At 51.7% G+C, this 13066-nt stretch overlaps 1 protein-coding gene across 4 annotated transcripts in view; it reads left to right on the top strand.

The window, feature by feature from the left end:
• SLCO3A1 (solute carrier organic anion transporter family member 3A1) overlaps positions 1-13066 on the top strand; it is a 301019-nt gene that overhangs the window by 258266 nt on the left and 29687 nt on the right. For all 4 annotated transcript variants that reach the window (XM_044231113.1, XM_044231112.1, XM_044231111.1 and 1 more), the window contains exon 8: positions 11720-11895. In XM_044231113.1, the coding sequence (XP_044087048.1) occupies positions 11720-11895 (176 nt within the window). The remainder of the gene's footprint in view (positions 1-11719; positions 11896-13066) is intronic.

Genomic DNA, 13066 nt, shown 5'->3' with positions numbered 1-13066 from the left:
ACTGGTCCTCCAGTCCCGCTGATGCCACTTTCCAGGGGTGTCTCATACCGACCTGTCTTCTGCATCCACATCCCCACTGCCCAGGCGCACGCCCTGCTGGTCTCCTGCTTGGACCAGAGCCTGTAGCGTTACCTAACTGGCCTCCCAGCTCAGGGTGGCCCCCTTCTGGTCCATATTCTGTACTGCAGCCAAAATGACTTCCTTAACACCACAAAAGACCCCTTCTCGTGCTACCGTGTCACCTACGGGGTAAGATCTAGGCACTGCTCTGGCTTTGTGTCTTCAGCCCACTTCCGTCCTCAGTCACTCTCCGCAGCTCTACTTCCGTTTGGTTTGTGGTATTCAGTTTCCCCAACACAACAGGTGCTCTTCACCCCTCTCCATGCGGACAGCTCCTGTCACCTGTCAATACCCTCCTTGAATTCTCCCTTCTCTGTGAAGCCATCCCTTCCCTGCTTTATCTTTGGTGTTCTTGCCTCTGTGGTTCTCGGCACCTGTCTCCACCGGAGGCTGCTCTCTCATTTCATGGCCGTGATCTGCTAAAAGTATTTGCCATCTGCTCTGATCTGCGAGCTTCCCCAGCGAGGGCTGGCATCCAGACGTGCTCTAGAAATGTCCAGGAATGTCTAGATGAAGAGAAAGAAAGATGAGAAGAAGAGGGATGAGTGTCTGCTTTAAAGGCATTTAGAGTTGTGATGACTTGTTTCTTCTTTCTATGTTCTCCATCTTTTGGGGCCAGCAATTTCTCTGAAAGAAGAAAAATCGATCACTTATTTTCATCTCCAAAGATTTCCTTTTCCTTTGCTTTTAACATTTAGATTCCTGGCCAGTTATTAACATTTTTCAATAGAGAAAATAAATCACCATGGAGGGGGGAGCACAGTGGGGAGAGAAACTGATTTTTTTAAAAAAAATCAGATGATAAAGCAATTTCTTTATGTGAGTGGAAATGAATTTTAGAAAAGGGGATGAGGCCTCGCGAATGGTTAAAATAAAATACAAGCGATTCGTTTTCATGACAACAATTTTATTAACATTTTAATATCCAGAAAGTCATATAAATCAGTTTTGGTTATTGTCCGGTTTCAAGAATTAAATAGGCTGGTGTCCTGAGACCAAACAAGTCTCTATTCCAGAGCATTCAAAAAAAAAAAAAATTGTCTTAAAAATTGCATTTCCCTTGATCCTGCATGTGCAAGAAGAGTCTTATTGAATGAGAGGCTAACCAAGCCCTTGACTGCTTCCAGCTGCTGAAACAGCAAGCTATGGAATGCAATTATTGGAGAGTGAGATTCTTTGCTTCCCTCTGGACATAGCCTTTCTTCACCAGACACCTGCCTTTCCTTCTCATTACTGGAGGCCTCGTGTTGTCCGCAAAGCAGAGAGGTTCTTTCCCTGTGATTACAAGTCAGAGACTGGGACAGCTCCGGGCCCCAGGCTAGGGCAGACTCACGTTTCTCCCCCACGGAGGCAGATCTTGGGATGAATGAGGGATTTGGGGACGCAGAGCCGTGTGTATCCCAGAAAGGGGCCCTAGTGACAACCTAGCCTTCAAAACACCCGTAACTGTAGAGCTCACCGCAGCAGCGAACTTTTCCCCAGAGCCCGCGTGGGCCAGGCGGCAGGCTTTCCACCTGTCACTCACGGCCCATGACAGCTTGGCCTAGAGTCAAAGAAATCTCAGGCCGCCGTCCAAAAATGAGCAAAAAGCAATTTCAGTCTTCTCCATCTCTGCTACAGTATTTTGAGAAAATGCCAAATGGTGGGTTCTGTTGCTGGTGCATTTACTCCCGCCTTCGTTCCCACTTCCCTTCTTTGAGCTTCCACAAAAGCTTTTCCACGGGCTGAGGGCTTTCTCCGTCCTCTTCCCTCATTCCCTTCGCCACCTGCTGGCGTCCTCTGGCTCTCCAGGTGTGACGGCAGCCACTCGGTCATCTGCCCTCCCCGCTGCCCCAGCCCCGTGTCACAGCAGCCCGAGGGGGGAGGCGTGATTTTTACTCTGAGTACAGACTAGTCCCTCCCCGCAGTTCATGCAGGACGCGATGGCGCTGGCCTTGACATGCAGGTCTGTCCCGTCTGTCCCAAACCAGCCTCAGTGCCTTCCTCTGACTCGGTGACTTACCTCTTCGGGATTCTCACCTTTCTCCTCCTTGGAAAAAAACCTCTTTGTGCATGCTCCGAAGTCAGGACCCCCAGCTGGCTTTCACAGACGGGCCCTGCTGCCTCTCCAGCCTCAACCTCCCCACTCCTCCCACTGGTTGAAGGACGACGTGCTGTGCTGGACTTCCTGGGGGTCCCGTCCCTCCTACCCCGCACACACCTAGCTCTCCCTTGCCTCCAGGCCTTGGCACATGCTGCTCCTTTTAGCAAGGAGAGTCCTCTGTTAAGCCCCTCCGAGGCATGCACGATTCGTTCTTTCCTTGCAGCTCAGAAGCCTCCTCCCCGCCCCTCCCCTCCTCCAGGCCGACATTGGCGCCCTATCTTGCAGAGTTCTCCCGCACCTGCTCCGTCTGGCAAGGACTGACCCTCCGACCCCCAGTCGAACAGGTTGTTTACTCCTGCATCCAGGGATGGGGTTCTCTTGTGGACCCTTGCTTTTCCAGGGCCAGCCTTGGCTCTGGATAAAGACCCCAGGCTTCCTGAACCCCTGGCTGGAGGCCCCCTCCTCCCATCCCCCCGCTGACCCCTCCCTTGAATAGCAGTTGGCAGGCTGGCTGCAGTTTTCAGTATTAAAGCTCCCTGTTCATCCCTCCCCCACTCACAGCTTCCGTCCGAACCTGTGAAGATTGCCCATCACTCAATTAAATGTGAGTGAGTCACCAATCGAATAATTCTGTTTGCAGGGGAATCTGGTTAGGGCTAGTAGTTTCCCGGTAGACTTGCCTTGCTGCCCTGGTTGGGGTTTTGTTTTCTCATTTCCTCGTTTCCTCTCTCCTTGAGTGAGAGCAATGGCAGTTTCCGGGACTGCGTTTAATATGCAATTTCTAATTCTTCTTATTGCATATGACCAGAAGGGGTGACAAAAAAGATTGCGAGTTAATTTTGTAAGCTTCCTTTGGCATGAATATATTGTCCAGATTGTTTCTGTACCTTTCACTCTCAGATGTAATTATTCCAGCGGAAAGCGTGTTGGTATGCCGCTGACTGACTGCTGGAAGTTGTAGCCTTTTGATGTACTGAATAATGGAGTGAAACAAAAGAAGAAAAAGAAGAAAGAAAGAAAGACTTAGAATCAGCCACCAGTAGAACGTTGAAAGTCAGTCCAAGCCCGGCGCCGCATGTGCCTGGTACTAATGATAGACCAATGTCTGTCTCCCCATGCAGGCAACAGATAGGTGTCTAGTCTGAGCGGATCCCTGAGCTGGTTCTGGGGAGGGCTGGGAGGCCCGTGATGGACGCTCGCAGAAGTTCATTGTTTCCTCATGGATCTCAGAGTCCTGCTTGCCTGTTAGGATTGCTTGAGAACTTTTGAAATCTGAGTCCTGAGCCTCATCCTTAGAAACTGATTTCTTTACTATGGGGTAGGAACCAAGGACCAGGAATTTTTTTTTTTTTTTTTAAGATTTTATTTATTTATTCGACAGAGAGAGAGATTACAAGCAGGCAGAGAGAGAGGGGAAAGCAGACTCCCCGCCGAGCAGAGAGCCTGATGCAGGGCTCGATCCCAGGACCCTGAGACCATGACCTGAGCCGAAGGCAGAGGCTCAACCCATAGAGCCACCCAAGCGCCCCAGGCACCAGGAATTTTTAAAGCTCTCCCCTGCCATGCGTTTTTGTACGTAACAGAGTTGAGAACCTCTGGTCCCCTCCGGTGTGTCTCCTCCTTGGCACTGCTGACGTTTGTGGCCGCATCGTTCTTTGTTGTGGGGGACCGCGGGACGCTCGGTAATATCCCAGGGCTCTTCCCATCCGATGCCGGCGGCAACCCCTGCTCTTTTGTGAAACGACCTGTATCTCCAGATATTTCCATAGGTTCTGCTTGGGGGCCAAATCCCCCACCGTCGAGAACCGCTGCTCCAGGAGAAGGGATGGATTCCTCAAATTGTGCCTTTCTAGAAGCAGTGTCTGAGCTGACCCTGTCTTGTTCCTTCCCACCTTTATGTGGCCAAGCCCCGGAGAAACCACGTTGGTGACTCGAAGGGCCATATGAGCCTATTACAGAAAAAGCAAACTGATTGCTCACAGCCCCTCTCTGCCCCGTACGTGGGCTTATTGGGGTCTGAACCATGGTTTAAGCAGTCTGTGCATTTCATACACAAATCAGGCTTCCTGGCCTCTCTGTACAAGCTGGGTGAGACAGGACCTGACCCGGCACCCTCACAGGGCAGCAATTGTCTGGAGCTCAGAAATGGTCAAGTCTACAGACAAGACATCCGATCCCCCCTTAGCCAACATCCGGTCCCCCTTAGCCAAAGTCTCCACCCCTGCTCACCCCTTATACCTGGACCAGTTTTCTTCTCTTCCTCCTGTCTTGCCCTCAAAGGTTTGGAGTTTGCAAGCTCTCTGGTAGAGCCTGGCCCCGTTTCCCAGAACTGATGTAAAAGTCTATATTCATTCCAGCCGTGGCTTGTCAGAAGACGTGACCATTTCTGAAATCAGTCCCAACTAGGGCGTTGTCACTCTGAACATCCACTCTATATCTCAGGCCCTGGACTAGGCATTAGAGATAGAGAGCTGGAAAGGTAGGAGCTCGTGTTTACGAGGAGATGAGACATAATGTATTGATAGAATTTGTGGACAAAGGAACACCCGTGGGCAACAGCTGAGCTATTAAGTGAAAAGAGCATGTTCTAAAACAATATACAGATTGTGATCCCTTTTAGTAAAGAAAAAGAAAAATCTAAATATTTGTACATCTCTACACAGAAAGATCTTTATAAAAGATACGTAGCTATCTGTTCACAGAACATTACCTCTGGCTAGGGACCAAAAAAATTAATTTTTATATGTTTCTTTCACATTTTCTGCAAATTACTAAATGGTCTAAAATGAGCATACATCCCTCTTTCAGTAAGGAGAAAACTTTTTTATTAAAAAAAATAATAACCCGACATTTAAGGATAGGTGGTTACATTCTAAGAGAAAGAAGCAGACACGTGGAGAGATCAGTGAACCTGGAGGGAACCAGGAATTAGTTCGGAGCAGGTGAGGCAGGAAGGGAGTATGTGGATATTTCCGGAGTATCTTCAGAGGAAGAGCGGCGGCAGGATCCTTGTCGTGAAGGATGAGTGGGTATTTGGCAGTGGAGAGGCACAGAAGGACATTACAGCATGTGCCGTGTGTGTCTGCCCTGGACCCTGTGCTCTGGGGACCAGTTCCATTTGCAGGGGAGGGAGAAAGAGGGAGACGCGTAGTGGCCTGGTGCACATTCCTGGTGCCCAACCATGAGCCACATCCTTCCTCTTCTGTGTTCTGCCCACACTTCCTCCCCGAGGTGGCTGGAGCCAAGCGTGGGTCTTCCCGCTCCCCGAAGACCAGCCCTTGCCTCCCCTTCTGGGGGAGATAATTAAGGCTCTGCCCAGATGTGTTCCAGCACCTGCGTTACAGGTTACGGGAGCGGAAGGTGGACGGACGTCTTGCTTTCATCGCAGGATGTTTCTCCCTGGCTATTATCCTTCATCCAGTGACCCTGAAAGGGGACATGAGAGTATATTTCTTCTTGCAGTTTTTCAATATCCCCTTTGCCTTGAGGTACGTGGGTTGCTGGTGCCCTTCGTGATGAGCTCGGAGGTCTTGACCTAAAAATACCAGCTTGGGTTGGGCCGGTGCGGCAAAGAGAGTCTATGCTCCAAAAGGACAGTAATGAATGATAGGAGACGGTCTGAAGGACTTGGCCGGATCACGAGGGAATCATAGGTGTCTGGGACACATAGGAACATGTCACTGCTGGAAGGAAAATGTCCCTATCTGTCCCTCCCTTATTAGGCTGTCATGCGCAGGGGATCAGAGGTCTGGCAGGTGGCCGCACGGGGCAGTGCGCGTCTCAGTACTCTTGGTGGCAAACTCCCTCCCTCCCCTGCCCCCCCAAGCTACAGAACGAGGGCCCCGCTTTTAATCAAAATTGTCATTTCTGCCAAGGAACTGAATACATTACAGAAGGAAAACCAGAAAGAGTGTTCTCGAATGTTGGGTGTAACTCCCTACTGTTCAATACAGCAGACTCTCCGTGCCTCTAACCTCATCACCCCCGTACCTGTCCCCTTGGAAATGTCCTCTTTCAACCTGGAAATCAGCTTGATTTGTACCATTAATAGCGATTGCTGCATCCGGTATTACACGTGGCGGGGGGTGGGGGTGTGGAGACCCAAGCGCAAACAGGTTCATTTGCCAGTATTTTTGAAAAACACTGCTGAGAAGTGTTTTTTTTTCCTCTCTTGTAACACAAGCTGTCAAAATAGCATGCTTATGATTTCCTGCATCCATAGAAAATTAGCCCAAGATTCTAAAGAGTAATTTTTCTATTTTCATGGTCTCCGGTTTTATTGTAGTTGTTTATCCCCATCATTATGTGAGCAGAAACATTTCTCAGTCTAAATTAATGACTGAGTGTGGCCTCGGAGTACAGTTTCCAGTGGCTGTGCTGTCTTCTTCATTGATTTCTTCTTTATTTTGTAACGTTCTTGAGTTCTTCATATTTTTTTTTTTAGTAGATGATAGATTTGTATTGTTCAGAAATCAAAAAGTGTAAAAAAGTGGAAACTCTTCTTTCCACCGCTGTCTTCCGTTCACCTACCCTCCGACCCATCACTCGGCCAAGTCAAGTAATGACTGTTTCTAGTTTCTTGTATATCTGACTGGACTTTTATGCATCTCTAAGGTCTTATTCTGTACTTCGTGTGTGGGGTTTTTGTTGTCGCTCCTGCCTTTTTGAGAGCTGTGTGGTCTTCCGGCGTGGGGATCTGTTGGAGCCTAGGTCACCGGTCCCTGTGATGGGCACTCAGATTGCCGCACGACATTAGGTCCCGAAAACAGAGTTGTGGCTGCTGTTGTGCATAGGTCGTGTTGTCCCCTATAGGGGCACGTCTGTCTGTAGGATAAATTCTTGTAGAATTTCTGAGTCTGTCCCGCTCTGCTCTCTGGGTCAGCAGTGGTTCCAAAGGCCAGGCCGGGTCCTCTGTGAGCACAGAGGCCATCTGATTGTCAGCGTGATCTATCAAGACGCACTTATTTCTGGGAAAACCAGACCATAGACACATGCGTGCGCGCGCGCACACACACACACACACACACACATCTGTATGTGCCACCAGACAGAGAAGACTGCTTTCAAATTGGGAAGACGTTCCTTTGAAACAGGGCGTTTTCCAGATCAGGGACGGTAAACCAGTCTCCTGGAGCCTGGTGGACTTTCTTACCAGTTGAACATACTGGACACCAGGAGAACTTTGGGTTTGCCCCTTCACTCAGGCCGTGACCGTCAACAGGTGGGTTCTGAGACCCATCTGCCGCCAGCCGGATGGGACCGTTAAATCCAGACAGGGTGAGAATTCACATCCCAGCCCCCGGCCTCCCTTCAGCAGAGTGGGTCCTTATCCTGTCATACCCAGGTCCGCTCTGGATTTTCCAGCCTCCTGCTGCTTGGAGCTTTTGCAAGTTGAAGGGTTTCCGTGTAGATGTCCGGATAATATCAGCAAAAAGGCTGTCCTCACCCCCCGCTTCCTTTCTGTATGGGAGAGTAGTCTGAAACCCCATCAGTGGGAAGTCGCCTGTTGTAACTATGGGGAAGACGACACTGTGTGGTCCTCGTCTATGGTTCTTCCCACCACGCGTGGACGTGTTCCCAAAGAGCTCTTCTGGACCCAGCGTTTCCGCACGTCCTTTAGCATGTGACATCCAGGCCCAGCTCTGGTGTCACCCAAGCCCGAATGAACGATGTTCCCCATCTCTTGCGATATGGCCACAGGCTCTGCCTGTTCCCTTAGATTCCTTCTTGGAAGGGTCGCAGGGAAGTCCCAGCTGGCCCTCCCCCCGCAGACCACGGGACCACCCAGGGGTTCCCAGTCATTGTGTCAGACTGAGTCACCCGCCCAAAAAGGAAACCCATTCACGAGTCCCTGCTCAGACCCTTTGGCTTACCTCCTCCCTAGCCTCTTCCACAGCTCTTCTCAAATGGAGTCGAAATAAGTAAATACAGGTTTGCCCAGAATCTCTACAGCTTCTCTCCTGAGCACCAGCGAGCTGGCGTCTTCCCTGGTTGTATTTCCACTTCCGGCATGAATGACCCTACGCGTGCCTCGTTTTTGTCCAGTCAGCCCACAGCTGCCCTTGGCCTGTTTTTGTCTCCTCCCTCTCCCTGGCTTCGTGCCCCATCACCTCCCTCCCCTGGTCTCGGCTGCAGATCCCACGGGGCCTCAGTTTGGCCGTCCACTCACTCCATTCCCAGGACCCTGGCTTCAGGGAGACAGTCACCCCCTGGACCAGGCAGGGCCCGGCAGTCGCTGTGTCAGACAGTCTGGGAGAAAGAGGTCTCATTTTGATCCCACTCCGTTAGGGGCAGGAGCACGGACCGAATCCGGGGTGGGTCCATTTCCTAGAGCAGAGAGGACCCCGGCATTTTCCTTTCGTGGTAAATATACTGCAGTTGAGCCCGCGTCAGTATGGGGCAAAACTCTAGGACTGAGCGTAGGTCCCAGTTACAGATTAGTTTTTAAACTCAAGAAAGCTCACCAATCACCTGGTTCGTTCACCGGGTCCTGGCCCCGACCCCTCAGTTCCGGTACTCACATCATATTTGTAAGAGGCCGAGTCAGTGCTCACTTCTTAGGATGCTTGTTGAAGCAGGACCACGGCCGTTCCCAAGGGTCCTGTTCCTCATTTTGGGTCCATGTGGTTCTCAGCTCCCCCAGACTCAGACCTCTCTTTTCTCATGGCAGGAATCAGAGACAGAAGGATTTGAGGGTTTGAGAAGGAATTAGGATTCGGTGAAATGAATAGGACTTGAGATCTGTTCATTTGTTCGATAAATAGCTCTTGACTCCCTGTCATGGGGAAAGCCCTGTCCTCGAGAGCTGAGGATAAATTAGGGAGAAAAACCACAGTGGTATCTGGGCTCCGTAGCCCCATAGTCATGAGGGAAAAAAGATCGGACATGGGAATAAGGGATTCCAGAGAATTAATAGGGTATCACTTCTCAGGTAAGAGATGCAGAGATAGGGGAGATTGGGGTGGGGGGTTCTCAGGGTTCGGTCAGGAAAACAGCGCCCACAAGTATGTTGGAGATAAAGAATTTAGTGTGGGAATTGGAGCTACTGTGAACATGGGCGAGTTGGGGAATTAAAATCTGGGAGGAGTGTGATGAAGGATCGGAGGACAGTCACTCCATCCCCAGAAGCTCCTGCTCAGGTGGGAACGTGGGGGCTTGTGGGAAAATCCCAAGAAGCCTTGTTCACGTGGCTGCTGAGAGAGACAAAAGGGGTACTGGCCAGGTCCGTGGGCAAACAACCACATCAGTAGAGGTGGGCACGGGGCCTCTGGTGTCAGCAGGACAGGCAGAAACGAGGGCAGGTGTGAACACGGATGCTACGGCCACCCGGGCCCTTCGGGGCACCTCCACCGAATGTGGTATCATCCCTATGTCTGACCTTGTGAAAGGTGGTGGCCTCTGCTTAACTTCTGCCTTCTAAATCTCATCCATGTCCCCACCCCACCCCACCCCTGCACCCCTGTCCAGCTCCCATCCCTGCAGGGAAGGGGATTCTGGGGAAATAGCTCCCAGCGTAGCTGAGGAGTAGTGCCGAGCTGGCAGGCAGAATCCAGCTCGGGGCATTTGATCCCAGATTCCGCCTGGAGATGGTAACGTGCTCAGAGCCCCTGGGGCAGGACAGGTCAAGTGCGTCTGGGAGGATTATGGGCTGCGGGGCTGTGGAAGCCAGGGAGGAAAGTGGTTCATGGGTATGCGCCCATAGGGGGCTCCAGGAAGAGAAAAGTGGATGGTGGGGTCAGGATGAGGAGGCCCCCAGGGAGCTTATCAGGATCGGGTTCCTGCCTGTGGGGAACAGAAGCCAGCCCAGCTGGAGTGAGGGGCATGAGGTGGTGAGTGTAGACAGCTAGCGGAGTGTGGCTGTGAGGTTGGGATCGGGGAGGGTGTGCGGGGGGACGGTTTCCTTCCCGGAGTAGGGAGAGAAGGGGCATTTTAAGTTGCGGGTAGGGAGAAGTCCTGCCTCCTGGCCAACGCAGGGGAAGATCATTCGCAGAGGACCTCTAAAGCCATCTGCTAAGCTTCACCGGCTGTGTTTCAGCTTCGTGAAGTGCTCAGGAGAGTGTCCCTCAGACTCGGTCCTCCTCAGGGGCCCACAAAGGCCCTGGCTCATGGCTCAGCAGGGGGTGGCCTCCCAGAAGGAGGTGAATTTTACAGAAGCGCCAGGAAGCCCGCAGGCAGAGGTGTGTGGGAAGGGGCACAGAGGCAAGTCTCCAGCACCTCAGGGGAATTACAGTAAACGCCGCAGGGTGCTGGGACCGGGTCATTTGCACAGAGGCACCTGCTCTGGGCACAACGCTTAGGAAGAAGGGTCCAGCCCCACACCCTGTCTGCGCACACCTCTGCCCCATGGGTAGAAGCCCCTGTGCAAAGCACAGCCAGATGGGGTGACCCTGATGGAATGGGGGGGCACCTAAGAGCCTTTGGACACCCCTGAAATATCCCCTGTGGCTTGAGGGGATGAGCAAACCCCCACCTATGCTGTGTTCTGTGGGCAGAGGAAAGGGACAGGGAGGATGGAGAGGAACGAAGACAGGAGGAGGCATGTGCAAGCCCAAAGGGATTTGTTTGACCCTCAGGAGGATTTTCCTTGGCGTGTGCTCTGAAAGCCAAGCAGTCCCGAGAAGAAAAGCAATGAATCATTTATGATTGTATTCATTAAAGGCCTCTGCACTATTATTATCGAACCTTAATTGGCTTGGCGCTCACTTGGCACGGCCTCTCCCCGCCCCTGCCCCTCCCGTTGCCATCAGAAATTCCTCTGATGATGAAGGAGGAACCAGACCACGCCTGGGAGCAGGGGCAGCTGGGCCAGAATCCGCCGCAAGATCAAATGGAATGCAGTCCTTTTTTTTTTTTTTCCCCCTGCTTGGATCAAGTATTAATAAATGTGTCTGGTTTGGGCTTTCGCTCGCTGCCCGCGCGTGGTCTGCTGCAAGCTCCTGGCATCTCTTAGCCCTCTTTGCTAACCCTGCCGCGCGAGAATGTTCCCATTAAGCTGCCCCCTCCAAGGGCCCCACAAGAGCAGCAACTTGGTGCATGACAATGCACGTCCTTTGTTCCAAGGGCCACCCTGGGCATTGAACCAACAACAATATGCAGGTTACCTGATTTACTTCTTTTAATACACTTCATTGTAATTATCACGGCATAAAAGAGAGGACAAATTGGCAAGGCATTGTAACGTTAATTTGGCAATGTTTTATCATATTGGGAAGGCGCAGTTTCCTCTCTAATTGTATTGGGGGGCCCGTTTGTCTAGGGTACAGCTTCTGGAGGGATTCTGGAACGTGGAATTGAAACACACAGGAGATGGGGCACGGGCTCTCCTCCCTGTAAATATTCCTTTATTTGCGTGTGTTTTGCAGCCTTCTTAAAAAGCTAACTCGTTTATTCAGGCCTAATTAATGGAATGCCACAGAATGCATAATTAGGCTGTGACAGCGCCAGCTGATGGATGGCTTTGGGCTCGGAAACGGGAGATTGCCCCCAGTTAAAAGGGCTGAACCCCTTGCGTTTCAGAATCTCACCGGCTGTGCGTGCCTCACGACCGTCCCGCCTGAGAACACGACTGTGGTTCCTGGAAAGTGCCCCAGTCCCGGGTGCCAAGAGGCCTTCCTCACCTTCCTGTGTGTGATGTGTGTCTGCAGCATGATCGGGGCCATGGCACAGACACCCTCGGTCATCATCCTTATCAGGTAAGCTCAGGGCCGGGGACTCGCGAGCCAGGCTCCCCTCTTGCCCTGCCCCTGCCTACCTCGTGGGCGCCTGCAGTCCTCAGGCGGCCAGAACGTCAGGTACTTGTGCGTCTCGGAAGCCAGCTTCCCCGGGCTGATAGGGGTCCGTTACATCTGACGGGACCTCACAAGAGACCAGGAAGCGTGGCCTAAGGGCTAGGATACACCTTCATATCCTCCCCAGAGTAGACCCTGCAGGTGATTTGGAAAGGAACCGTGGTCCTGCTTCGATTTTTTTTACAGAGAGCAGCATTATTGCAATAAGACGGAAATGGCACTGGACTAGCCAAGTCCTCAAGTCCATCTCCCGTCCCACTGCTGATCCGTCACCTGACCTTGGGCGCATTTTCCCTCAGAGGTGTTTCTGAATTGGGGCCGGGGAGTGATGTCATTGGTCCCGCTGGCCTCCTGCGGTGCTGTGGGTCCCAGGGAGGCCACGGATCTGCCACCCGTGACCTCTCTTGTACAAATAGATGGCTGGAGAGGGCATCCAGAGTCTGTGGCTCCCTGTGTCTCGGGACCTGTCCTGGGGGCAGGGGCGCTGCTTCCAAGGGGACCTATGGAGTCATCTTCTGAGTAACGTGTACATCTGCCAAGTTATCTAGAGTTGTTTGAGGAACCTAGAAGTGAGATGCTCCATAACCCAGGGTCTCTGTTGAAACACAGGAAGTGACACCAAACACACCCCCCCCCCTTTACTGGGATGTGGCTCGTTCACTCCTGGCGCCTAGAAATAAAAGTAGGACTGCAAGGCTTGAGTGTGACCTGTGCCGACCCACGTCCCCAGCTGCTTGATCCAGCTCCGTTTTTCTCCCCATGCCCACCGTGTTTCCCGGTCTCGGTTATGAATTCCTAAGGAAGAGTATTTCTGCAAAGTGCTTATGTTCTCAAGGAGGTCATTAGCAAAGCCTTGTTAATGTGCAGAAGCATTAAGGCAATAATAACAACGTGCCATTCTGTACTTACTAAACTTGAGAAATCAGTGTTAAATATTCACGCCCAGTGCTTGCAGGGCTGTAGCAATGCTGGTCAAATCCCACACTGCTGGGGGCATTGAAAAGCCCATCTCTCTGATTTCAAAGAAGCACTCTAGCATTGTGAATTAAGAGTCATAAAAGTGTTCCGATTTTTT

The sequence above is a fragment of the Neovison vison genome, chromosome 13 (assembly GCF_020171115.1).
Source record: "Neovison vison isolate M4711 chromosome 13, ASM_NN_V1, whole genome shotgun sequence".
Taxonomy (NCBI): Eukaryota; Metazoa; Chordata; class Mammalia; order Carnivora; family Mustelidae; genus Neogale; species Neogale vison.
Note: the sequence above shows the minus strand (reverse complement) of the source record. Positions and strands in the feature narration are given on the sequence as shown.